This window comes from Piliocolobus tephrosceles, chromosome 1, assembly GCF_002776525.5.
Source record: "Piliocolobus tephrosceles isolate RC106 chromosome 1, ASM277652v3, whole genome shotgun sequence".
Classification (NCBI taxonomy): domain Eukaryota; kingdom Metazoa; phylum Chordata; class Mammalia; order Primates; family Cercopithecidae; genus Piliocolobus; species Piliocolobus tephrosceles.
Window position 1 is genome coordinate 157,322,739 of NC_045434.1, and position 27,751 is coordinate 157,350,489.

Here is a 27,751-nt window from a genome sequence, read left to right on the forward strand (position 1 = left end):
ATGGGAAACTCAAGAGCTTTGGTCTCCACAATAATCACCTGGTGAGCATACTAAACTGCAGATTTTCAGGCACCATCCCAGAGATTCTAACCTGAAAGTGGGCCGAATGTCCTCACAAGCGGTCACAGTGATAGCACAGCAAATCAGATGGTGTAGCACTGCTCAGCTTAATGCCTCTTAGTTTTAGCTTTTACAAAAATAAGTGCAACAAGCTTATCAAAGCAGAATTATGTGACTTAATATGCAAGAACTTAGAAATGACTGATGAGTAAAGCTTCCAGCAACACACAGGAGCCTTCTCACGTTGCAATTAAAACTGCAATTGTTTTTGAACCAACAACAGTCACAATTTTTAAAAGTGCAGCCAGCCTCAGAGGGAACAGATGATACATCTCTCTCAACTCCTTGCTAAAGTAGTTCTCACTGGTCCATGTTAGGAAGAGGGATGACCAGACTTCGTCCTCTGGTACTTCATTTCAATGTGGCTTACCGTGGGGACAGGCCGATACAAAGCGTCTTCGCACAAGCCATTGTAAAGGAGTGAAGCTGATGGGCAAAGAATCTGGCTTGAATTTCTGCCTCGACTTTTTTTTTTCCTAGTAGTAAAGTATATCTGGGGTTTGTGCTGGAATATGTTGGAAGGGGGGTGAGAGGGTAGATGAAAGGAGACCGGCCGTAAGTTGATAGTTGTCGAAGCTGAGTTGATGGTGACAAGGGGTTCAGCCCTAGAGAAGGGCTGCTGCACCACACAGCTTGCTCACCTCTTAGGCGGAGCCTCTGCCCCAAAAACCCTTCCTCCCAGTGTCCAGCCTCTTCATTACTCTCTCCAGCTGCCTTCTTCATTAGGGCCCCTTCGCTGGTAGGTGATCTTTCTGAATGTTGAACCCCAGCCACTAACACCGTCAGACCTTACTTCAGGTATAAAGAATTCTTTTTAGCAGCTTTCCTCCTCTTGTAAGTCATCAGTCCATTCTATAAATAGATTTTCCAAAGACTGGGGGAGGGAAGCAGACAGTTCACTCTGGGATCTGGGATGCTCCTGCTCTTCTCACCCACCTTCCCCAATTCTTCTCGCCATTTAATTATCTATTCTTTCGTGTCTTGGCATGCAGCAAAGCAGCAGCCTGGGTTTCTGTCTTTCTATACCATCTTCACTGTCAGAAGCCAGATAGGAAATTTATTTCATTCTTTTATTCAAAGGGCTTCCCAATGCTGCTACACCATTCACAGAACCAACTGAGACCTATGAGATCAGCAAAAAACTTCACTGAGCAGAACAGGAAAAAATTAGAACAGGAAATGAAAGTGGGTGTCACTCATCTTACAATAAAGACAAAGCCTGCAAACATTACGTTGAGTAAAATAAGACATTCAAAAAGAGACAGACATGGTATGATTACACTAATGTGAGATATAAAAGTCCCAGTTATAAAAACAGAAAGTCAAATGATGTTCTCTTCAGGAGCTGAGGGAGAGAGCGGGAAAAGTAGTTTATCATCAGATTTTTTGTAAAATGAAAATCTAGAGATCTGTTGCAAAATAATGTAAATATACTGAACATTAATAAACTGTACACTTAAATATTTAATAGTAATTTTATGTTTTTATCACAATTAAAAATTTAAACCTTAAAAAAAAAATGGGTTTCACTACAGCCCTTGTGATACTGGGAGAAAGGTAATCCTTCTGATATGCCCTATCAAAGATATCTAACTTCTAGTCTAAGGACTGGTGAATGGGGAATGATGATTTAAAATTTTGAAACAAAGCTCAGTGCTCTGGGAGAAATAAATTCCTACATAAGAACCACCACCACCACCACAACAAAACACAAAAGAGGGAAAGAATATAAAGTTAGCAAATATTTTTCCTTCTATTTTGTATTTGCAGGATATAGACATCCATTCCTTCATAAGTGATCTATTGCGGGCACTGGGTTTGTGTGCTATGAGGTTTACCTGGATGAATGAAACTTGGACTATGCCCTCCCATAGCTCATATCCTAGGAGGGGAAGGAAGAGGAATGCAAAACATAATTCTAAAAGGGGACTTCCACTTTGACAAAAGAGAAATAGAAGTGAAGTGCTAAAGCTTTTCACAGACAAGGAAAATGGGGGAGGGGGCCTGAAGGGTACAGGCACTGGTTTCATGGATGAGATGGCATCTGAGTTAGGATTGGAAGTGAGGTCACATATGGACATGAGGAGACAGGCAGTGACCCTTCCAGGAGAAAGGCAGGGCCTATGCGAAGGCAAATGGCAAAAAAGCCAGGCCTGTGATGGTAGCAGCTGGCAGGCAGAAGAGGGCAGTGGCAAATGAGGTTGAAAAATGAAGCTGGCCTCAGTTATGGAGGGCTGGAATGCCAGGCTAAGGACTATAAACAGAACCATACCCTTGATCTTGGAATATGGCAAGATTAATAAGCAGTGTAAAAAGTATGGCAATGAAGGAGACAGGCATTATTAGGTTTCACCAGGAGGCTATTGAACTTCTCCCTTCACATGCATGTGAGCAAACACACACAGATTACATGTGATTTAAGACTTGATTTAAAATTTAGCATGAAACTTACAGATGAGACAGAACAAAGTGGTATACTTAGAAAATCTGAAAACAATTTGTTTTTTGTTTTGTTTTGTTTTGTTTTGTTTTTTTTGAGACGGAGTCTCACTTTGTCGCCCAGGCTGGATTGCAGTGGCTAGATCTCAGCTCACTGCAAGCTCCGCCTCCCGGTTTCACTCCATTCTCCTGCCTCAGCCTCCCGAGTAGCTGGGACTACAGGCGCCCGCCACGTCGCCTGGCTAGTTTTTTTTTTTTTTTTGTATTTTTTAGTAGAGACGGGGTTTCACCGGGTTAGCCAGGATGGTCTCGATCTCCTGACCTCGTGATCTGCCCGTCTCGGCCTCCCAAAGTGCTGGGATTACAGGCTTGAGCCACAGCGCCCAGCCTATGAAAACAATTTTGATGAGCATTTATGCTTTGAATACTAAACAAAAGGAAGACCTTGAGAGAAGTTGTAATATTCTAGTTTTACAAGTCTAATATTCAGGTGGAAATCAAATAAACACAATAGTCATTTTAGAGGACTTCATCTTTAGCAGGGTCTTTTTTAGGGTTGGCTGAAACCACTCTATGAATAGTTTGCACCCAGTGGTTCCATTCTGTACTTTGGAAGTACAATCCAAGTTTAATACTTCCTTATCAGAATGGGCATAACTTCAATGGAGGCCCCTCACTTTCGTGCCCCTGGGCAATCCTACTATATCCCCACCCTACCCTACCCACTTATCTCCCCTCCCCTAAGTGACTATTTCAAGCCTTCTCTTTTCTCGAAGCTCCAGCAATACACCCTCATCTTCACTCTCAGCTGATGCTTTGCTTTCTATTTCACCAAGAAAACAAAATCAAAAGAGAAATCTTAAGACACACAGTGACTGACTCCTGGTCTCTTTACTTACCCTCACTTCCTTGGTGATCTCATCCAATTTCATGCAATTCACAATTACAGCAATTCACAGGAATATGATGGTTCTCAAATAGATACCTCTGCCTATAACTCTCCCCTCACCTCCAGACTTGTATAATGAACACCAATAGGGAACATCTTCACTTAGGGATCTTACGTCTAAAACGTACCCATAAAACTTGTTCCACCCCCACAGTCTTGCCCATCTCAATCAGTAACAAATTCATTTTTCTAGGCCAAAACTCTTGGGGCCTTGGCTCCTCTCTTACCCTCGTATACCCCATTGACTCCACCTTCCAAAAAATGTCTCCAGTCCAGCCATATATCACTGCCTCTGCTGCTTCCAGGCTTGTCCAAGTCAGCATTTTTATTTGAATTGTACCACAGCAGCTTCCTAACTGACCCTGCTATGTTTTACATTCATTATTTAACACAGCAGCTAGACATATTAAACTATAAATACAGTCAATTATCCCTATACTCAAAACATTCCAATGGCTTTCTATCTTAGAGTAAAAGCCAAAGTCCTTACAAGGGCCTAAAAGGTCACAAACTGTCTGTGTGCTCTGCCTCCCCCACCCCACTGTGACTTCATCTCCTATTCTCCACTTTGCTCCCTCCTCATCTGCCCTAAAGGTCGCTTGCTGTTCCTTTAACAGACCAAGCATGTTTCTGCCTCAGAATCCCTGCACTTGCTGTTCCCTGTCCCTGGAATGCACTTTACATAGATACTCATGTAGCACACTCCCTAAAGCTCTGGTCTTTGCCCAAGAATCAGTTTTACAATGAACCCTTCCTTGACCACATATTTAAACTCCAAGTCTTCCCAGACACTCTTTAGCCTTCACTTTATTTTCTCTGCAGCGATCACTGTTCCTTTTACTAATTATTTTCCCTAAATGTAAGTTCCATTCTTATAAGAATTTTGATTTTTGTTCATTGCCATATCCCTAGCGCCTAGAACAATCCTGTCATATAGTAGACATTCAGTATATACTGGTTGAATGAGTAAATGAATACCTTTCAAAAAATATTTTCTAAACATGCATTCCCAATTCCTTCAGCAAATAGTCATGGGCTATGGTTTCTGACACTCTGGCATGGAAAAACTGGACACCATAATCTACTAGAGCCTACCAAAGCAAAGATTAACGTGCTTCTCACTTTGGGCAGCTACCCTCTCGTCAGAATTTCAAATTAGTTGGCTCTTTTAACTGTTGCTCACCAATCTAATCTTTTGCACACATCTACTATGAAACCCATTCTCTATGCAGTTGCTATTTTATCTTGGATTTTAAAAAAATTATTTTCTTTCTTTTATTAAAGCAAATCTTTTTATTTTCATGTAAATGTAGACTTTCTTTTATCCCATTCATTTCCAAGTGAATGCAGAAACAGAATGTCACCATATCATTTGCTGACTGCCAGTTTACTACTTACAATGTATCTTAAGCTCAATTTTTAAGCTCATGTCAATAATTGAACTGGTGGCTAGTTTTCATAGCTCTCATAAGAATTGGGGAAAGGGGAATCTTGACTATCCCTTAGAAGATTCCTTTGGGATATGTTAATATCAACAGTGAATTCCATTAGGCTCATCTGCTATCAGTCCAATTAAAGGTATTTATTATTGTTGTTCTTCTGAAAAGAATATAAGCATTTAGCAGGTAGTCCTTTAAATACAAAATGAAATTTGTTTTCAGAAAATTCTGCCTCTAGGACTCCTCAGTCTCACCCTTACCTTCAGCTCCACTTCACCTTTTCTAAGTCTTGTCTCTTCAGTGGAGTCAGGTATATGGAGAACCAAAATTGGACTGCACTAGTTCTCCTGAGATCTGAATCAAGCCCCTAATGTCCCTTTCTTATAGCTTCAAGTCCAGCTTTTAGATTTCAGACCTACAGAAACATGAATTAATTTTATTATCATTTCTGCATTAAACATTTTAAAAATTTTATTTAAAAATATAACTTTCTCCCATTGTTAAAAATGTTTCAAAATCTATATGCTTCATTCTGTGACATTAATGATATAACTAATAAAAAATGTCTCTATCTCATATATACACACATAAATGTTTCCAATGTTCATATTTATGTTTGCCTCTCAGCTACTTGTCTTTCTTCATATGAATAATGGTTAAGTCCTAACATTGGATTTAACGATTCATCCCCAAAAAGGTATTGCACAGCACTAATTTTTTTTTTTTTTTTTTTTTGGAGACAGGGTCTTGCTCTGCTGCCTAAGCTGGAGTGCAATGGCGGGATCTCAGCTCACTGCAGCCTCTGCCTCCTGGGCTCAAGCGATTCTCCTGCCTCAGACTCCTGAGTAGCTGGGATTACAAGCATGCACCACCACACCTGGCTAATTTTTTGTATTTTCTGTAGAGATAGGGTTTCCCCATGTTGGCCAGGTTGGTCTTGAACTCCTGACCTTAGGTGATCCACCCACCTCAGCCTCCCAAAATGCTGGAATTATAAGCATGAGCCACCGCGCCCAGCCAAAATACATTTCAATAGCTTGCTTTCCTTAATTCCAGTTTTTAACCAAAATCACTTTTTAAAAGTACTTTCCAACTTATTGTCTAGGGTTAATATATAGATAACCTGTGCTCCCATAATTGTTGTTTAAAGTGGGCTTATGTTTTAAAACATATTTTGTATGACAGGTGTTTGTCACAACATTCGGATCTATCATGGTCCATACAAAAATCCACACAGCATTCATTACATAATATAATGTACTTTTTGGCAAGTCGGCCTGCATTGTTTGACCACTGGGTGGCAGCATTAGGCTCTGTATGAAAGGACCAAGCATTTTCCAGGTCTTTTGTTCATTTTTCTTTCCTCTTCCCTCATCACATCATCTCATCATATATTCTGTGGTTGATTCCCTGAAACAGGCAGTCAGCCTCCTGGCAGGGGAGATCCCTGGAATCAGGGCAACACAAGAACACACTGTGCAAGCAGATAACACTGCTGTGCTGCATGCTGGACAACTGCCACGTATGGCAACTGTCAAATGAAAAATCAAAATCAGGCCGGGCGCACTGGCACAGGCCTGTAATCCTAGCACTTTGGGAGACCAAGGCAGGCAGATCACTTGAGGTCAGGAGTTCAAGACCAGCCTGGTCAACGTGGTGAAACCCCATCTCTACTAAAAATACAAAAATTAGCTGGGCATGGTGGTGGGCGCCTGTAATCCCAGCTACTCAGGAGGCTGAGGCAGGAGAATCACTTGAACCCAGGAGGTGGAGGTTGCAGTGAGCCGAGATTGTGCCACTGCACCCCAGCCTGGGCGACAGAGCAAGACTCTTTCTCAAAAAAAAAAAAAAAAAATCACAACGTAAGCAGTCATATTAAACAGCTGAAAAAACTCTTACATTTTTCTTTACATTATTGAGACTAATGACTATGTCAAACTGGAAAGATGCTTAAGATATATTTTGACCTATTTTACCTATTTTAATTAAAGGGGAAGGGTGAAATGTTTTGTCTTTGACAAACTATAATTAGATGTTAGATTTAGGTGTTTAATAGACATTTAATAAAGTGGCTTAAAAGCTTCTCTTTTAAGGTAGGCTTCTCCCAACCATTTGACACAGATGGACCTCAGAATCTGAAATTTCAAACTCAATTTGTACATTCACATTGACAGATTTACATAGCTGACTCTAATGCTATTATTACTGCTAGAATGTATACTACAATTTTTTAAATAATTTATTTCTGATTTAAGTTTTCTCAATCACAGTTCAAATGTTCAAGACATACAGTTTTTGAGAAAATTAATAACTACAGCTCAATGGCAATTCTGTATAACTAACTAGAGAAATGGAAGGGGTAGTGCATTTAAAACTGATTTCTAATCTGATCTGTTTGCTTATAACTAGCTACTTTTAGGATCTCTAAAATACTAAATGAAAATGCTATTCTCTGTTTAGTACAGTTGAAGCTTATTTTTTAAAGAGTTCAAAATTTGTTGATTCACAAGGTTCACCAACTTGTGAACTATCACCACAACGGAATTGTAGAGTATTTTTATCACTCTCCCCTCCCCCCAAAAATCCTGTTAATCATACTCCTTAACTCCTCCCTCCTCCAGCCCCCAGTAACCACTATCTGCTTACATTCTCTATGGATTTGCCTATTCCGGATATTTCATATAAATGGAATATCATATGTGGACTTTTTGTCTGGCTTATTTCACTTAGAGTAATGTTCACAAGGTTCGCCAATGTTGTAGCATGGATCAGTACTCCATTCCTTTCTATGGATGAGTAATATTCCATCACGTGGATATTACCACATTCTGTTTATTCATTCCTCACTAGATAGACATTTGGGTTGTTTTCCTTTTTGGCTATTATGAATGCTGCTGCTGTGCCAATGCATGTACACATTTGTGTATAGACACACATTTTCAATTCTCTTGGATATATCTAGGAGTCAAATCCTGGGGCCATCTGGTAATTCTTTAACATTTGACAAACTGCCACACTCTTCCAAAGCAGCTGCACCCTTTTATATCCCACCAACCCCTAGCACTGTATGAGGATTCCCATTTCTCCGCATCCCTGCCTACATTGTTACAGTTCATTTTTCTTCATTCTCTTTTCTTTCAGTTTCTCAGACTGGATCATTTCAACTGACCTACATTCCACGTTTGTTGAGTCTTCTTCCTGCTCCAATCTGCTGCTGTGCTGTAGTAAATTTTTCATTTGTTACCATATTTTTCAAATATAGAATTTCTATTTGATTTTTAAAAATAATTTCTCTCTTTATTGATATTCTCTATGTGATGAGATGTTGTTCTCATACTTTTGCTTTTTTTTGTTTGTTTGTTTTTGAGAAGGAGTCTTACTCTGTCGCCCAGGCTGGAGTGCAGTGGCGCGATCTCGGCTCACTGCAAGCTCTGCCTCCTGGGTTCACGCCATTCTCCTGCCTCAGCCTCCCGAGTAGCTGGGACTACAGGCACCCGCCACCATGCCCGGCTAATTTTTTGTATTTTTAGTAGAGATGGGGTCTCACCGTGTTAGCCAGGATGGTCTCGATCTCCTGACCTCGTGATCCACGCGCCTTGGCCTCCCAAAATGCTGGCATTACAGGCGCAAGCCACCGCACCCGGCCTCTCATACTTTTTAAAAGTTCCTGAGACATGGCTCTCTTTAATTCTTTGAAAATATTTTAAATCTTTGTCTAGTAAGTCCAGTGTTTCCACTTCCTTACGGACAGTTTCTATTAATTACTTTTCCCTTTGTGTATGGGTCATACTTTGTCATAAAATCTTTGTGTGTTCCTGTGTCCAGGATGGTACTGCCTAGGTTGTCTTCCAGGGTTTTTATAATTTTGTGTTTTACATTTAAGTCTTTAATCTGTCTTGAGCTGATTTTTGTCTATGGTGTAAGGAAGAGGTCTGGCTTTAATCTTCTGCATATGGCTAGCCAGTTATCCCCGCACCTTTTATTGAATAGGGAGTCTTTACCCCATTGCTTTTGTCAACTTTGTCGAAGACCAGATGGTTGCAGATGTCTAGCCTTATTTCTGGGCTCTCTATTCTTTTCCATTGGTCTTTGTGTCTATTCCAAAAGAGTTTCAACAAGGCATAAATATATACTTCTACTGCTTCTATTCAACGTTTTACTGGCGGTTTTAGTGCAATATGGTTCCCTGGACATAGGAATGGGCAAAGATTTCATGATAAGACACCAGAAGCAATTGCAGTAAGAGCAAAAATTGACAAATGGGATCTAATTAAATTAAGAGCCTCTGCAAGCAAAAGAATCTATCAACAGAGTAAACAGAGAACCTACAGAATAGGAGAAAATTTTTCCAAACTATATATCTGACAAAGGGCTAATATCCTGCATATTTAAGGAACTTAAATTTACAAGAAAAAAGCAAACAACCCCATTAAAAAGTGGGCAAAGGACATGAACAGACACTTCTCAAAAGAAGACACATATGCGGCCAACAAGTATATGAAAAAAAGTTCAACATCACTGATCATTAGAGAAATGCAAATCAAAACCACAATGAGATACCATCTCATACCAGTCAGAACTGGCCATTACTAAAATGTCAAAAAATAGCAGATGCTGACGAGGTTGTGGAGAAAAGGGAACACTAATACACTGCTGGTGGGAGTGTAAATTAATTCAACCATTGTGGCAAGTAGTGTAGCAAAATCTCAAAGAGCTAAAAACAGAATTACCATTAGACCTAGCAATCCCATTACTGCGTATATACCCAGAGGAATATAAATTATTCTATCATAAATACACATGCACACAAATGTTCACTGTAGCACTATCCACAATAGCAAAGACAAAGAATCAACCTAAATGCCCATCAGTAACAGGCTGGATATTTGGTACATATACACTATGGAAAACTATGCAGCCATAAAAAAAAAGGAGGTCATGTCTTTTGTGGGAACATGGATAGAGCTGGAAGCTTTTATCCTTAGCAAACTAATGCAGGAACAGAAAGCCAAATACCGCGTGTTCTCACCCCTAAGTGGGAGCTAAATGATAAGAACTTATGAACACAAAGAAGGAAACAACAGACTGCTGTCTACATAACGGTGGAGGGTGGGAGGAGAGAGAGCAGCAGAAAAGATAACTATTGGATACTGCGCTTAATACCTGGGTGATGAAATAATATGCACAAAAAAACCCCTGTGACACGTGATTAGCTATGTAATAAACCTTCACGTGTACCCCCAAACCTAAAATTAAAAATTTTTTAATATTAAAAAAGAAAACCTGTTATAAATGGAGCATGCAGTCTGTTTTCATTTGATATAATTATAACTACTGTTCAATTTAGGTTTACCACTCGGATATTTGTTTTTATTAGACCTAGTTGTTTTTGTCTTTCATGGTATATTTTGGCTTAATCAAATGTTTTTATAATTTCATTGTAATTAAACTATTCATGTTTTAGCTATATCTCTTTGTATAATTTTTTTAATGGTTGCTGTATGCGTTCCACAACTTATCACAGCCTACTTAGAGTTACTTTTGATGTACTTCATGTAAAACATAACCCCAAAACCATAATTTCATTTACCTTATTGTCCTTTACACTATTGCCATCAAATATACTATATCTATATACATTATAAACCCTATATGTTAAAATTTTTGCTTTTAAATAAATTAAGAGAAAATATACAATCTTTTTTAGTCACCTGCATGTTTACTGTTGCCTTAACCCAGTGGTTCTCAACGGTGTGTGTGTTGGTGGGGGCAATCTAGGGGTTAGAGGACAAGGATGTTGCCAAATCTCCTACAAGCACAAAATAGCCCTTCCCACTTAAGAGAGAATCATCCAGCCCCAAATGTTAATAGTACCAAGATTGAGAAACCTGTCTTAAGATAATGTGCATTGTTTTTATCTGGTTGCTCTCAAGATTATCTCTTTATAACTATAGTTTTCAGCATATTAACTATAATGTGCCTAGGTAAAAATTTCCTTTTATTTATTCTGCTATGCAGGAGGACCGCTGAGCCTGTTAGATCTGTAAGTTTTTTGAAACAAATCTGGAAAATGTTTGACCATTATTTTTTCAAATAATGTGTGCCCCATTATCTTTCTCTTCTTCTCCCAGGACTCCATTTACATCCATTTTAGACTGCTTTATATTTTCCCTCAGGTCCCTGAGGATATGTCCCGTTGGGCTTTTAAAAATCTCTTTTCTTTGTGTTCTTCAGATTGAGTTGTCTTCATGTTAACTGAACCTTTTTTCCTGGCCTCTCCAATCTTCCGCTATGCCCATCCAGTGTATTTATTTCAGATACTATAGTTTTCAGTTCCAAAGTTGTTATTTTTTAGTTTATATCTCTTGGCAGAGATTCCGTATCTGTTCATTATTACTTTATTTTAAGTTCCTAAACATATTTATAATAGCTGTTTTATGGTTATTGTCTACAAGACCAACATCTGGGTCACCTTGGGGTCAGTTTCTACTTTTTCTCTTAATTGTGAGTCACATTTTCTTGCTTCTTCAACTATCTAGTAATTTTGTTCTACTGGACATATTGATTACTATAATATATTGTAGAGGCTACAGATTCTATTATCTTCCTCTGATGAGTGTTGATTTTTGTTCTAGAAGGAGTTAAATTTGCTGAACTCAAAACTCCAAACTCTGTCTCCTCTGCGCTGGAAAGGAGTTGAATCTCTTCTCAGTTCCTTTAGCCTTTCAGCTGTTTTCTACCAGGTCCCTTGGAGTTTCCCTCACACAAACACAGTTTAGGGGCCAGCCAACTGTATTTGGGTTAATTTGACACACAGATTTTGAGGCTCCTCTCAAACCCCCTCTTTTCTACAATTTCCCCCTTCACTTAACAGCCTTGCTAATGGTCCTGAACTCTGTCATCTGACTCCTTAAGCTAGTGAGATTGCAGCTTTCTCCATCTAGGGAGTGGTCTCAGGCAAAAAGCTATAGAAACACAAATATCATATAGTGATGTTATCCTGTTTCAAGGAATAATTCTCGCATTTCCACCTGCTTTTGGTCATTCATTCTCTAGTGCTTTCAAGTAGTTGGTTTTCATTTATATTTAGTCCAGTTCTAATAATGCTTATCTGTAGGGAAATAGTATGATACAAGCAACATCACCAATACTGGAAATGTCAATTAGGTTTTTAAATCTGATAGTTTTATTGAAGATAAAGATTATTTTGTCCCTCTATGCCTTGACATATTTATCTCTCCTAATTCATAAGCAGAGCAGCCTACACAGTTTCTCTCAGATATTACTTCGAAGCCTGAAGAAACTTCTCAATGGTATAAATAATGTGGCCTTTGGAATCAAGAAATCACTTACCAACTGTATGAACTTGGAGACATTATTTACCCCTTCATGATTCTCCACTTGTATCATGAAGGCGGTCATTTAAATCTCACAAGGTTGTTAGAAATAGTAATCACGTACGTCACAAAGCATAGAGCAAGTGTTAAAAAGAAAACAAACACTTCTGGTTCCTTTCCCTTAGACCTCTTCCTTCATCCCAGCAGTGGAAATAGTGGAAGGAATTCCTAATACATGACCACCTTTTTCTATAATAGTTACTTTAGTATTCCATTAGTTAAATTCCATTTACTTTAATGTTCCATTAGTAACATTTAATTCAGTTTATAAGGAAGAAAGAACATGAGAGACAGAACAAATCCCATTTTATGAACAAGCATGCGCGAGAAGCAGGGACTGTCAAAGGAGACACTGAACAGTGCACAGAGGATTCTTTCCCCCACCATATCTCTGGGCAAGAAAGTGTGGAGGCAGGAAGACATAGAGCAATGAAAAAGGCATCATTATCCCAGAATTTCTCCATGTGTGAATGAGAAAGTATTTCTATGTGTATAAGTATATAATAAATCACAGTAATCTAACAAGCAAAACTGCTAAGAAAAAGGCAAATTTAAAAAGAAATAAAAGGTAAGCTCAAAAAATTTTTAAAGCTTAAATATGTATTTAATGAATTTTTAAAAAATTTACTGTGCTTCTGTTTATAAGAAGTTTGTTTTTTGAAAAGAAACAAATCAGAATTGTACAGGACTATATCTTATAAATTTTCCAATTAATGTCTTTATCCAAGTCATTACTTCAAATGTTATCTAATAAAGGACTGAAGATGAGTCTTATGAATCAATATAAGAGAATGCTTCCAGATTGCAGCAATTTGTGAGCACTGTTCTCTAAATACAGATATACTGTCACCTAATTACAACATCTACCCAACCCATATTTTCCCATGTTGTCCCAGGTATATAAGACATGTCATATGTTTCACTAACATCCCGCTGCACCATTTTTACAGAACTTGGGCTATTTCTAGTACTCTATTAAAAAGGCATAATCAGGTGTCAATTGTTCTAAGTGGTTTTCTTTTCTAAGTTTATTAGAGACAGGTCAGGCAAGCACAGAGCTGCTCCAAGGAAATCAAAGTGGAGACAAGGCTCCAATAAACAGGATAGAGCTGAGAAGAAGCTGGCTGTTCTAGGACAGTAAGAGTCAGAACTGATAATTATAAGACTCTTATGATTCCATAATCACACAGGGCTAACATGATATATACTCAGCTTACACCGCTAAGAGTAAGCTGAAGAAGGGCCAAAGCAAAGCTGACATATTTAAGTAATGACACAGGACATCTTATGAACATAATACTTTTATGTTATTGATTGACTGGTTCAGAAGTTAGCACAGTAGTGTCTGTAAATATGATCATCTTTCTACATCTACAAACAGTGGAGAAGAACAGAGGCATTCCCTTGGGTTTCTCAGGTCTATACTAGTGCAAACCAAAGGTTAGCAGCATTTTTCTACAAAGAACCAGATAGTAAATATTTAATCTTGCAGGCCACATAGTCTCTGTTGTCATCACTCAACTCTTTTATTATAGCATGTCAGCGCCATAGACAATATGTTAATGAATGGACTTGGCTGTATTACAATACAAATTTATTTACAAAACTAGGCGGTGGGCTAGATTTGGTCTATGGGCTGTAATTTGCCAACCACTAGGTAAACAATGAGAGGTAAATATCTAGTGCAAAATGATACTAATGTCTTGAACACATTCCCAAATTTCAAATGATGAGTAAGAAATACATAGATCAGTGCAATTTGATTTTCCTATGTTAATAATATAGGAACCACAATTTCATATTCAGTGAACTCAATATATAGTTGAACCAATTTTTCTGTGTATCCTCAGAACCTGGGAATTATTTACCTGTGCATAATCACCAAAAGGTGGAGAATGAGCAATGCACTTTTCCAATGTGTGTTGTGATTCATTTCCCTGAGAGATTACATCCAGAATGCTGCTTGCAATTCCAGTCTTATGAAGAGTGGTTTTACTTGCAGGGGCTAAAGGCAGAATCAACAAGTTTATTTTATTTAGGTTATTTTATTATACATTTATTTTATTTAGGTTGTTTTAAACGAATTATTTTATTATAAATTATCTTATAAATTATAAATTATAAACAGAAATTATATTTTATTATAAATTATAAATTATAACAGCATATTATCAAATAGAACAAAATTTTAGTTTGCCAACATATAACTAGATATATTTTCCCCTGGGAAAATACAGTATATAATACTGTCTCATTCATTTGAAACAACTTAAAATGGACACCCGTCCCATGGGTAAATAATTTTGGTGGAAAGGTTAAAAAGCATATACGTCTGGCCGGGCATGGTGGCTTATGCCTGTAATTCCAGCACTTTGAGAGGCTAAGGTGGGAGGACTGCCTGAGCCCAGGAGTTTGAGACTGGCTTGGGTGACATGGTGAAAGCCCATCTCTACAAAAAGATACTAAAAATATAAAAATTTGCCAAGAATGGTGGTGCATGACTGTAATACCAGCTACTTGGGAGGCTGAGACTTAAGAATTGCTTGAACCCAGGAAGTGGAGGTTGCAGGGAGCCGAGATGGTGCCACTGCACTCCAGCCTAGGTGACAGAGCAAGACTCCGTCTCACAGAAAAAACAAAACAAAACAAAAAACAAAAAATTAGCTGGGCATGGTGGCACATGCCTATAGTCCCAGCTACTTGGGAGGCTGAGGTAGGAGGACCACTTGAGTCCAGGAGGTAGAGGCTGCAGTAAGCCAAGATCACACCACAGCACTCCAGCCTGGGCGACAGAGTGAGACCTTGTCTCAAGAAAACAAAACATATGTGTGTGTGTGTGTGTGTGTGTGTGTGAGTGTGTGTGTGTGTCTAGCCTCTAAAACAAGGTATAAAAAATGTAAACTGTTCTTATAAATGTAATAATTGTCACCATCAGTTTTCAGACCAGATCAATACATAACAGTTATACTAGAAGTGCACTTACATTTTTTTCCAGCTCAAAAAAAATTACAAATTAATGTTTGGGTTCAAGGATATTTCATAAAATACAGAGGATATATATTAAAAATGAAATTCATCTTTCATCTCTTTTCATTTAATCCTATTATTCTTTCCAGAGGTAATAGTTTAGAATTTACTTTTTTGGTTTTACTTCATGCATTTGCACACTCAAGTATATACATGTAAGGATATATAACTTTAAATAAACATAAATGGAATCATTTTATGCATATATTTGCCAAAATATGCTTTAGAGTTCATCTCATATCAGTATACGTAAATATCCCTCAACTATAAAAAAAAGTTGCAAAGTATTCAATTATATGATCAACTATTTTAGCATTCCCCTATTGACAAATATTAAGTATTTTCCAGTTTTCCCACTATTTACAACCAATGATGCAGTGAACATCCTTGTGCCTGGAGCATATCACATTTGTGATTTTCTCTTAAAACGACATTTGAATGAATAGCTGATTTACAGTAATTGAAAGCTTGAGGGGTTCCTCCAAAAAGTGAATGAGAATTCCACTTCTACCAATTATTGGTAGCTCATATATTTTGGGAGTATTCAAACACTCAAGATATATAAGATTACTTATAGGTTTAAACTTCTGGTTAAGAAAAATGATTCTCTATGAGTTGTAATGTTTTCCTTAAATAAAATAGCACACATTTTGAGTGTCTTAATTTTAATTACTATTTTAATTTAAAGAATAATTTAGGCCTTAATTTGGTCAACAGGTATTATTTGCTTCCGTTAAGTCAAAAATTAAAGTAAAACTTATTATGTAAAGTATTCAATAAAACTCCACAACAAGAATACTGAGCCCCTACTTACATGATAAGCACACACTGGGCAACACACTTGCCAAATTCAAGTATGGATTTTTACTGAGCCGAATTTCTTTTGGTGGTTCTCCCAAGAGTGAAGTCTGATTCTTAGAGGCAGCCTATTTAACAAGAACAAAGGAGGGGGTATTTAATGAGAGGAACACGAAAATAAAAATGAAGAATACAGAAATACTTATTTTTCAATACATCTAGTATACTTATGAAATATCTATGGATGTTGACTAAAATTATCACATTTCACCTGCTATTAGTTGTTCAATTAGGTTTTTAAAAAAGCTATTCTAGAGCCATAGAACTTTAGAACTAAAAGAGAAAGGATATCTTGTACAATCTTCTCACTTGAACCAGGAAAGAATTCATCTTCACAAGAAAAACTAAATTCCATATCTCTTTCCCAGAAATACTGTTTATCTATCTATCTATCTATCTATCTATCTATCTATCTATCTATCTATCTTTTTTTTTTTTTTTGAGATGGAATCTCACTCTATTGCCCAGGTTGGAGCGCAATGGTGCAATCTCAGCTCATGGAAACCTCCACCTCCCGGGTTCAAGCAATTCTCTTGCTTCTGCTTCCTGAGCAGCTGGGATTACAGAACCGCACCACCACACCTGGCTAGTTTTTTAATATTTTTTGTAGAGATGGGGTTTCACCATGTTGGCCAGGCTGGTCTCAAACTCCTGACCTTAGTGATGCCCCCACTTTGGCCTCCCAAAGTGCTGGGATGACAGGCATGACCCACTGCGCCTGGCCTGTTATCAATATTTTTATTGAGATTTTTATTTTATATTTTATGACCAAATAACAAAAGCAAAGCTTATTTACCTCTGGTACTAAATATAATGTCAAACAAAATAAATGAGTTTAATAAACTCCAACTCCACATTTAGATGATGCTAGAAACACACATTTCTTCAAAATGTATATCAGTATATTTTTATGTAATTAGTTAGATGTAAGGATTCTAATACAGTTGACCCTTGAAACAACATGGGGGTTAGTAGTGCCAACCCCCCACAAAGTGGAAAAATCTATGTATAACCCTTGACTACCCAAAAACTTAACTACTAATAGCCTAATGTTAACTAGAAGCCTTACCAATAGCAAACAATTAACATGTATTTTGTATGTTACATATGTTATACACTGTTTTTTTACATTAAAGGTGGAGAAAAGAAAATATTAAGAAAACCATAAGAGAAAAACATTTACAGTACTGTAGTATTTATCAATACCATAAATTATGTCATTTGTTTACAATATAGATCTGTCTGAAATGGTGGACAACAGCAGCTACAGACCTCAATCTGTGGTACTCATTAAGCAATTCGACTTTTACTTATGTCATGACACTGCTTCTTGAGAGCCCTTCTAGTATCACTAGTGGCATTTTTATGGATCGTAGGTGTTATTCAAGGTTTATGATATTGCACTAATCATGATGAAAAATATGCAAGCATGACGAGACATCACTTTTTACTGCAATAAGCAATTTACTGGAGAGATGAATGGCTCACATGGAGATGATTAGCAACACACAGCATTTTAAGTGGATACTCTCAACACTTGAGCTCATCGCAAAAGCAACAGGAAGTAGGCACAAAATTATCACAGTAGTACAGTATATACCACAGTTAATTTTATGCAGTTATGATTTAATACTGCATCTTTATTTTGGTTTACATTTCTTTTGACTGAATGGTGCCATGTACAGTCTTTAAGTATGTATGTCATGTATGCTAAATTTTAACTTTTTAATAATAGGTTTGAGTGTATGTTATGGTAGTAAATTACAAACTAGACTAATATCTACATATATTTTATGCATTCATGACATATATAACTTTTTCTTAATTTTTTCAATATTTCTAGGCTATGGGGTTCATCTGTGAGTTTTTTCAAAGTTTTCAAATTTCCAAAAAATTTCCCACTATATTTCTTGGAAAATATCCAAGCATAAGTGGACCTGTGCAGTTAAAACCTGTGTTTTCTAGGGTCAACTGTATATAGAAAACTCCTAAAAACTGAACAATGACAACAAAAATGAACCTGATTTAAAATGGGCAAAAACTTTAATAGACATTTCCCCAAAGAAAATATACAGATAACTAATAAACACACACAAAAATGCTCAACATCACTAATCATTAGGGAAATGCAAATCAAAACCACAATGAGATACCACTTCACACCCACGGGGATGGCTACGACTGCGAACTGAATGTTTTAAGTCTCCCCAGAATTCATATGTTGAAATGCTAAGCCTCAATGTGATGGTCTTAGAAAGTGGGACCTTTGGGAGGTAATGAGGTCATGAAGGGAGGTAATGAGGTCATGAAAGTAGAGCCCTCAAGAGTGGGATTAGCGCTCCTATAAGAAGAGACATGAAAGGGCTTGCTCCAGCTCTCTACCATGTGAAAATGGAACGAAAAGATGGTCATCTGAAAACCAGGAACAGTATCCTCATCAACACTGGATTTGCTGGCACCTTCTCTTAGAACTCCCAGCCTCTCAAACTGTGAGAAATAAATGTTTGTTATTTAAATCACCCGGCCTATGGTATTTTTGTTACAAACAGCTAAAACAGAAAACAAGTGTTGGTGAGCATGTTGGAAAATTAGAATCCCTGTGCACTGCTGGCAGGAATGTAAAATGGTGCAGCTGCCGTGGAAAAACGGATGACAGTTTCAACAAAAATTAAACATGCATTATGGTATGATCCAGCAATTCCATTTCTGGGTATATACCCCAAAGAATCGAAAGCAGGGACTCAGATACCAATGTTCACAGCAGCATTATTCACAATAAAAGGTAGAAACAACCCACATGTCCATGGATGGCTGAATTAAAACATGGTATATATGTACAATGGAATATTACTCAGCCTTAGAAAAGAAGGAAATTTGGATACATGCTACAACATGGATGAACCTAGAAAACATTATGCTAAGTGAACTAAGCTACACACAGAAGAACAAATATTGTGTCACCTAGGTACCTAGAATAGTCAAATTCATAAAGACAAAAGTAGAAACAGTGGTTACCCAGGCTAGTGGGAGGGAAAAAGGGAGAGTTATTATTTAACAGGTACAGGTTATGAGTATGAGATGACAAAAAAGTTTTGGAGATGGAGAGCAATGATGCTGCACAACACTGTGAATGTACTTAATGCCACAGTACTCTACACTTAAAACGGTAAATTTTATGTTATGTATATTTTAATTTTACCACAATAAACAGAAACTGGATATCATCCCTGTCTCCCTGAATAAAATTCTCAAAGGTTGGGAGTTAGAGTCCAAATCTCTCTGTGTGTGTGTGTGTGTGTGTGTGTGTGTGTGTGTGTGTGTGTGTTTTGCACTAGAGGTGATTCTGGAAACAAAAAGGTAGACTCAAGACTTACTGGCCAACACAATATTAAAGATGCAGTTCTAAATATCTAAAGCAAAGTTAAACTAATTATTTCAGGAAAGTCTAAAATCTCACAGTTAGAAAACACTGAGGTTACCTGGTCCAACCCCTACTGACAGGAAGAGGGATCATTTATATTAACACGACACCCTATACAGATGCTCACCTGGGGTCTGCTTAATTGCTTTTGGTGATATGACAGTCACATCTTTGTGAAATAAACTTTCTCTCTGCTTAAAAGCTTGAATCGTTCTTCCTAAGCCTAAATCTGCTTTATTGTATGTTGTACTTAATAGGTAGTTCCGTCCACTGGAGGTACACATAATACCATATGACTACTCTTTAAATAGGTTTAACAATGTATATGTTTGGTTGTCCCTTTCCAGGTTCCATATATCCACTTCTCCTGAATTCTTCTTCACAGGACTTATTTTCCAGAACCTGCCCCTATTTTGGCTGTCTTCTTGTAGACAGACTCATTTGCCCATTATGTGAATCACCTAAAATCCACAGTTCTTCTAAAGACTCTGATGCTTGCAGTGAACTAAAGATTGCAAAGAGATATGAAGTATTCATATACAAGTTTTATTTGTGCAATTTCCCTCAATAATCCAAGCAATGAACACTGTAGATAAATTTTTAAAATTTATTCTATGAAGAACTGACGGCCAGGCGCAATGGCTCACACCTGTAATAGCAGCACTTTGGGAGGCCGAGGCGGGAAGATCACCTGAGCTCAGGAGTTCGAGACCAGTCTGGCCAACATGGTGAAACCCCATCTCTACTAAAAATACAAAAATCTGTCAGGAATGGTGGTGCATGCATGTAATCCCAGCTACTTGGGAGGCTGGGGCAGGGGAACCGTTGAACCCAGGAGGTGAAGGTTGCAGTGAGCCAAGGTCACATTGCTGCACTCCAGCCTGGGTGACATAGTAAGACTTCGTCTCAAAAAAAAGTAAAAAATTAAAAAATTAAAAAAAGAACTGCCTTAGCTTTCTCAATGTACAATTGCAGGGCATTCTAGTCATACCTCTTGCTATGGCTAGGTAACACTAAAATCTCTTACAAATTCAGTATTATTATTTTGACATTTGAATACAAGAAACTACATAGATTTTTTTCCTTACAAACTGGTTAAGCCTAAGTTTTATACCACTTACAAACCACAGTGTATTTTGGGGTACAAATATAATAAAAATTAGATGTACTTTAGTCTACCTACTTATTACAACATTTATAAATATCAGTGGTATATTAACCAATAAAATGATTGGGTAAACACTTCCAGAATTAAAAGAAAGACCAGATTAGTTTGAACAGACCAGAGTTTAATAGCTGGTTTTGATATTTTCCAGATAAAATTTGTTCTGCCTTTAAATATTAAAATACTTTAGCTACTAAATACATATTAAGATACACAAAAAGTATATTTTAAAGAACAGCATTAACACATACTTAGCCTTACAAATAACATTACTATGTAAGTGAATAAGTATTGATACTCCTAAGCTTTTTCAAACTACAAAATTCTGAACTTAAATTAGTTTATATCTTATATTTAAAATATCAAGTATTTTTGAAAACCATGTATGTCACAAACTTTTTGGAAATTCCTTATTCTCTTATAAGGAATAAAGAATTCACATATAAATTATTTATAAGAGACATAACTCATTTTACACAAATTAAAATTACTTTACTTACAAACTGGCAAATAATTAAGGTAGTCCCAAATGCCAATTAGCATAACTTATCAAAAAATGGATTTTTCGTTTGCTTATTTTTAATAACAGATTTTTCAAAAACATTGCAAACAGATTTTGCAATGTTTTCTTCAATTTTGAGAAGTAAATGTAAACTATGAAAAAGTCATCATTTCATTGACACAACAATTTAAGATATAATTTAAATGGAATATATATACATATATAGGTATATACACATCTGTGTGCACACAAAGTTTTCTTACCCCTGAACTTATCTCTGTGCCTTTTGGCTGGCTTTGCTGCTGCTTATGGTGTCCTGCCAGCAAGCTTCCAGCAGCAAGGTTTGGAAAGCTCTGAAGATAAGAATGCAACCCTGAGAAATTTCCTTCTGCCATTCCCACTGTGGCTGGCTGTTTCTCCTGAGTATTACTGTGCCCTGGCCCAGCCTGTCCAGCAATGTGCTGATTTGGAAAGAATGGTAACACGCCCATTCCAGCTGTTATCGTTGTTTGAGTTGGAATCAGGCTAGATGCTGTAGCAAACCACAAATGCAAAAAGCTTTTAGTTAGAAAATATTTATTCACAATAGTCCTTTTGATTTTGTTAAGTTATGAGCAAAATGCAGAGAAACCAATTTTGTACCTGTTAGATAACAGCAAAAGGTAAGGTTAGAGGTTGTTAATTAGTGGGCTCCTTTATGAAAAAAACAAAAATCTACAATAGTAATAATGCTCTTATTTTCAGTAACTTTCAGGGTAACCTCAAATACATGAAATTTTTAAGTTTTTAAATTCTATATATAATTGTTAATTGGCATTTAAGCTATATTAGTGCTTTTTTTTATGCCCATTCACTGCAGCTTCACTGTGTCCGTAACTGAAGGAAATAATTAAGTTTTAAGTTTAAAAAGTTATCTGAAAGTAAAATTTAATGAAGTTTGACTGAATTCAGTAATAAATTTGGTTAGCTGGCTTCCATCAGCTCATGAGAGCTATTAATACACACCTCTTCCCAGCTATTGAGTTGTGTCTTCATATTGGTAACCTGAAATCAGTCACAGTTGGAGTATTCACAAACAGAAATGCACAAATGCTACAAATCAAGACTTTTTTTCCACCTAGAGAGCTTGTTGTTAAACACTTATCAGTATATCACTGGCTTCTTTTCTTAGATGAGTATTTGTTAACAGATAAGCACTAAATTTAATACATGAACGTTTTATGTTTTTATTTATAGAAAATAACAAGAAATTCTGGGAGAAATAAAAGCAGTTTTTTTGTTTGTTTTTTGAGTCAGGGTCCCACTCCCATTGCCAATCATGGCTCACTGCAGCCTCAACTTCCTGGGCTAAGGTGATTCTCCCACCTCAGCCTCCTGAGTAGCTGGGACCACAGGCGTGTGCAACCACGCCTGGTTAATTTTTTGTATTTTAGTAGAGTCAGGGTTTTGTCATGTTGCCCAGGCTGGCAACATTCCTATTAAAAGTTTTAATAGGAAAATTCTGAACCGTTCCACTTTTTAAAAAATCTATAGGTCAAAATTAAATGGAAAGAGCTAATTTTGACAACTAAGATTTACCATTTTATAAATTTACTAAACAAATTTCTTCAATTATTTTTAGTAATAATCATTTAGAGATGGATACTTTGATTCCCCTAATGTTTAGAATACAGTTATTTGGACACAAACTTTTCAATGTTCTTAAAGCAGCATATACTAAAGCAAATAGTTTATTAGTTAATTCAACACAAATAATACACATTTACATAAGCTTTTAGACATAGAAAATTTAATTTTTTGGAAAGACAGACCCCATGATACCAAAAAATTTCTTCACCGGCTTAACTTTTGTCCAGTCAATTTCAACAGTCAGAACTAAGTTATTTGATCACTGGACAAAAGGTTAAGTAAGCTACCCATATTTAATTGGCTTTTTTTTTTTTTTTAAATTATTGGTGGACCTTCTGTTTTTACTCAGCATGCCCACTTCTAAGCAAATTTCAATTAAGCTTCAAGCTGAAAATGCACCCTTCAAAATCACATTCAAATAAGAAATCTTAGTAACACCATGCTCCTATTTTCCTGCCAAAAAAGCTATTTTGTTTGCCATGTTTTTAGAAGCACATAATACACGCATTAGTTTTCTTTGACTACTGATTTAGAGGTTAAATTTTTTTTAATAATACAAATAAATAATCAAACTTTAAATATATAAATACTAGATTTTTAAAAATAAAAGTGAAAGGTTTCTTATCCCAAATGGATGCATATATGCTGTCAGCCCAGTGGGCAGCATGTCAGTCTCAAAGGGATCTGTGTCTTTGCCTTGCACTGCTGTGAACCTGCATAAAATATTAAAGCATATCCAACAGGGAAAGTCTTATCTTGGCATGGAAGCAAGTCCATCAGTAACTTATCAATATTCAAAATAGAAAAAGCCAAGAGGGTTCTCAAAATTTTAAATGACTAAATAAAACTCAAATTTGACTTCCCTGTAAATAAAAGTAGAACATAGGTAAACTATCTTTAAATCTCAAACCTGACTGTTTACTGACTTCTCAGTAAATACACATCATTTACTTTTATGTGCTTCTCCATGATGATGTCCCAACTCCTTTTTCAATGGAAGCACTGACCCTATCCCTAGTGCAGTCTGAAATACCACAGCTGGGGGCTCTCCAAGTAAGCCGGGTTTCTACAAAAGAAGAAAAAAAGGTAAGACCCATGGCCATAAGATATAACCTAAAAAAAGTTACACATGTGAAAATTCATAAACAACCTGATCCACAACCTGATTCTAGAAAAGAAATGAACTGATTCTAAAAGAAAAAATGATATCATACTTACATTATTAGTATGAATATTCTCAAACTTCATTAATTGTTGTTGTGCCAGTGGTATATGAGAAAGATTCTGAAGGAATAAATTAGAAGTATTACCCATAACTGAGCTCTGTGAAAATGACAAAACGTTATTAGTTTAATTTTGAAAAGCTACATGTTGTATAACCCGATTCATTTTAAAGTTCAATTCTCCAGTAGATCTGAGTAAAAGTAATTGCTTCTAAACATAATATTTCACTTTCCAACTTAACAGGCAAAGTTAATTAATTCTTTTAATAATATACAAAAGGGGGCCATGCAGTCATGAAATTAATTCTACATTCTTTCATCCTTCCTTCCCTCCTCTCACCCCCTTTTGGTTTCAGTGACAGTGACATTCTATTCATTCATTTATTTATTCATTTAATCATTCAACAAAGATTTATTGAGCACTTTCTATGTGCCAGGCACTGTGCTACTTAGTGAGAAGTACAATAAGATCTGCCCTCACAGATCTTACAGTCCCCTAAGGAAGGGAGCCATTAATTAATAATAATTTTAAAAAACCACATGATTACACATGGTAATTATATGAAGGAAAAATGCAGGGGGCTATAAGAACAAATAGTGGAGGAATGTTATTTAGACTGGACGATTCAAGGAAGGTTTCTTGGAGGAACTAATTCTTGTACTGCAATCTGAAGGCTGTAGTTGAAGTCTGGGAGGGAATTAGGTGATGTTGGGGTGGGAATCATTCGCATTCCAGGAAGAAGGACCAGCAGAAGAAAAGATGGAAGGAGGAGAAAACAAGGTCCTTTGAGGACCAAAACCAGGCTGTTGTAGTGGGACAGTGATGTGTATTGAGCTGAGAGGCAGGAGGAGCTAGCTCAAATGTATTGGCCTTAAAGGTAAAGCATTTTGGTCTTTCTCTTAAAATACAGGGAATATTATCAATACTCTGAACTTCCCCTCTCATATTACTCTTCACTCCTTATTGTAATTAACTGTTTAATGTGTTTTCCTTACTGGTTGAAATTCTATAATAACATAGACTTTAAATGTTACATTCCACACAGTAGCCTCAATGATTAGCACAATGTCTAATACATATATGTCAGATACTCAATAAAATACATTGAGTAAATGAATGAATAAAAACTCTATAATGTATCACCAAGTCCTGTGTTAGATTCTAAGGATGAAAAATAAAAGCTGGATTTAGGACCAGATATTCATTCATTCAACTTATATTAAGCATCTATTAGATATTGTTTGATTTGTAATTAGAATTCTATATTCTTAAACAGTACCTGAAATTAATGAGTAATGCTTATCTCTAATATTATGGACATTTAAATCTATAAACACACATTTAAAATATTTATCTAAAAAAGGTAGGAAACATACACTCTATTCTCATATACATGAGTTGTTTTTTATAATATTCATTAAATTTTAGGAATTAAGAGTTACTGTTCATTTATATTTTCTTTCTAGAAATACTTTTTTGAGTTAAGACCACATAAGAAGCCCTGTTTTGAACAACTGATTTATTATCTAGAAAAAATATACCACTTTCCTTCTTAATGCCATACAAATTGGAATCAATAATATTTATTGTGGTATATAACTACTGCTTTGGTTAGCTTAATTGAATCTGATGTACTCATTAAGTTATAATTTTACATAGCTATACTTATTAAAGATTTTCTTTAAAAGCAAAATACTCATTTAATTTCTTGAGAACTTTAAGTGTTAAGAACAAACAAGATATTCACTCCAAATATTTAAAGCGTCAGTATTTAATGTTATTTATGTACCTGATGTGCTTTATTCAAATGTAAAAATGCAGGAGAGATGGATGGATTCATCAGATGTGGCAAGCTGTGAGGTGTTCCAAGAACAGCTTTGAGAAAATAAAAGTAAAAACTTTAATATATATATGGAATTAAAAATTTTTAAAAACCAAGCTTCGAAAAGGGTTAATGAATATTTCTTTAAACTATTAACAAATCCACTGAAAGTTCAATGACAGAGTGACTTTGTCACTGGTCAAAAGTGACAGGCACCTTTCCCTGAGATTCAACCCTGGAATTTGTTTTAAAATTCAAAAGCCTTCTGCCATAATCGTAAAACTCCAAACCTAGGCTTAATCTTCTCTAGAATTTAGTGCAAAAAAACATACCCACCTTTTAATAAGCACAATACTCATTTGAACCCATGTTATTTATTCAGTGTTTTTTTAGGTATTTCAGGCATTTTGGCAGAGGGCAGGAGTAGGGGACCAGATACAATCCTTGTCCTTGAAAAGCTTATATAAAATCCAATTGAGAAGACAATATATGTACACACAAATATTTACATAAAAAAATCAAAAGAAACTGCAAACCTGTACACAGACATAAAGAAAATAAATGGGAACAATACTCATAATCAAGTCTAAGAGTCTAAATACCAGAGTACGTTTCAAAAGGGATGTTTTTAGAACAGAAAACTTACAAAAGGGAGGCAAGGATGTGTTACAGATGTTTGAACCAGAGTGCCTCCATCTTGAATAGAAGTTAGGTAAAATAAGGTTGAGACCTGCTGAGCTGCATTCCCAGTAAGTTAGGCATTCTAAGTTATAGGATGAGACAGGAGGTCGGCAGATACAGGTCACAAAGCCCTTGCTAATAAAACAGGGTGCAATAAAGAAGCCAGTGAAAACCTACCAAAACCAAGATGGCGACAAGAGTGACCTCTGGCCGTCCTCATTGCTACGCTCCCATCAGCAACATGACAGTTTACAAATGCCACGGCGGCGTGTGAAATTTACTCCATATGGTCTAAAGAGGGGAGGAATCCTCAGTTCTGAGAATTGCCCACCATTTTCCTGGAAAACTCATGGATAACCCATCTCTTGCTTAGCATATAATCAAGATAATCAAGAAATAACCATAAAAATGGGCAACCAGTGGCCCATGCCACTGCTTTATGGAGCAGCCATTCTGTTTGTTTGTGTGTGTGTTTGTTTGTTTGTTTGTTTTTGAGAGAGAGTCACACTCTATTTCCCAGGCTGGAGTGCAATGGCACGATCTCTGCTCACTGCAACCTCTGGCCTCCTGGGTTCAAGCAATTCTCCTGCCTCAGCCTCCCAAGTAGCTGGGATTATAGGCACTCACCACCACACTCAGCTAACTCTTTTTTTTTTTAAGTACAATTTCCATTTTATTTTTCTCCAGATAATAGTCTATCTCAGTCTTTAAGGACTCAGCTCCTTACATGGGCTTTGGTGGGGGACGTGGGCAGCACCCGCAGGTCTAAATTGGGGTGGGGGTGTTTGGTCTTTGCGGGCTTCATGAGATCGATTCCTGACTACTTTGCTGTGAATTGCACAACTCACACAGTAATGTAGCTTCACATACAGCTTGGGAAGCACATAGGCATCAAAGACGCTCACTTCAGAAATGTCCCTGACTGCTGCGGCCTCCACTATGTTTTGAATGACGAATTTCTTAATGGCCTTGTCCTTGGGCACGCATTGGGCACAGTTAGTGCAGCGAATAGGCTGCAGGTGGCCACGGCCCTTTTTGGCACGACCGTTGTTCCTTCTTTTCTTTGTCATCTTGGAAG

General features: G+C 36.7%; 1 protein-coding gene and 1 pseudogene across 2 annotated transcripts in view; both read right to left on the reverse strand.

Moving 5' to 3' along the window:
* Positions 1–27,751, reverse strand: part of RAVER2 (ribonucleoprotein, PTB binding 2) — a 93,343-nt gene that overhangs the window by 2,794 nt on the left and 62,798 nt on the right. The window contains exons 6-11 of one of the 2 annotated variants that reach the window (XM_023210246.2): positions 25,960–26,045; positions 24,165–24,269; positions 23,898–24,012; positions 21,581–21,849; positions 16,186–16,297; positions 14,213–14,349 (exon numbers count right to left, since the gene is read on the reverse strand). In XM_023210246.2, coding sequence (XP_023066014.1) covers positions 14,213–14,349; positions 16,186–16,297; positions 21,581–21,849; positions 23,898–24,012; positions 24,165–24,269; positions 25,960–26,045 — 824 coding nt within the window. The remainder of the gene's footprint in view (positions 1–14,212; positions 14,350–16,185; positions 16,298–21,580; positions 21,850–23,897; positions 24,013–24,164; positions 24,270–25,959; positions 26,046–27,751) is intronic. The other variant, XM_023210256.2, reaches the window with a different exon arrangement.
* LOC111541395 lies at positions 27,397–27,743 on the reverse strand (annotated as a pseudogene).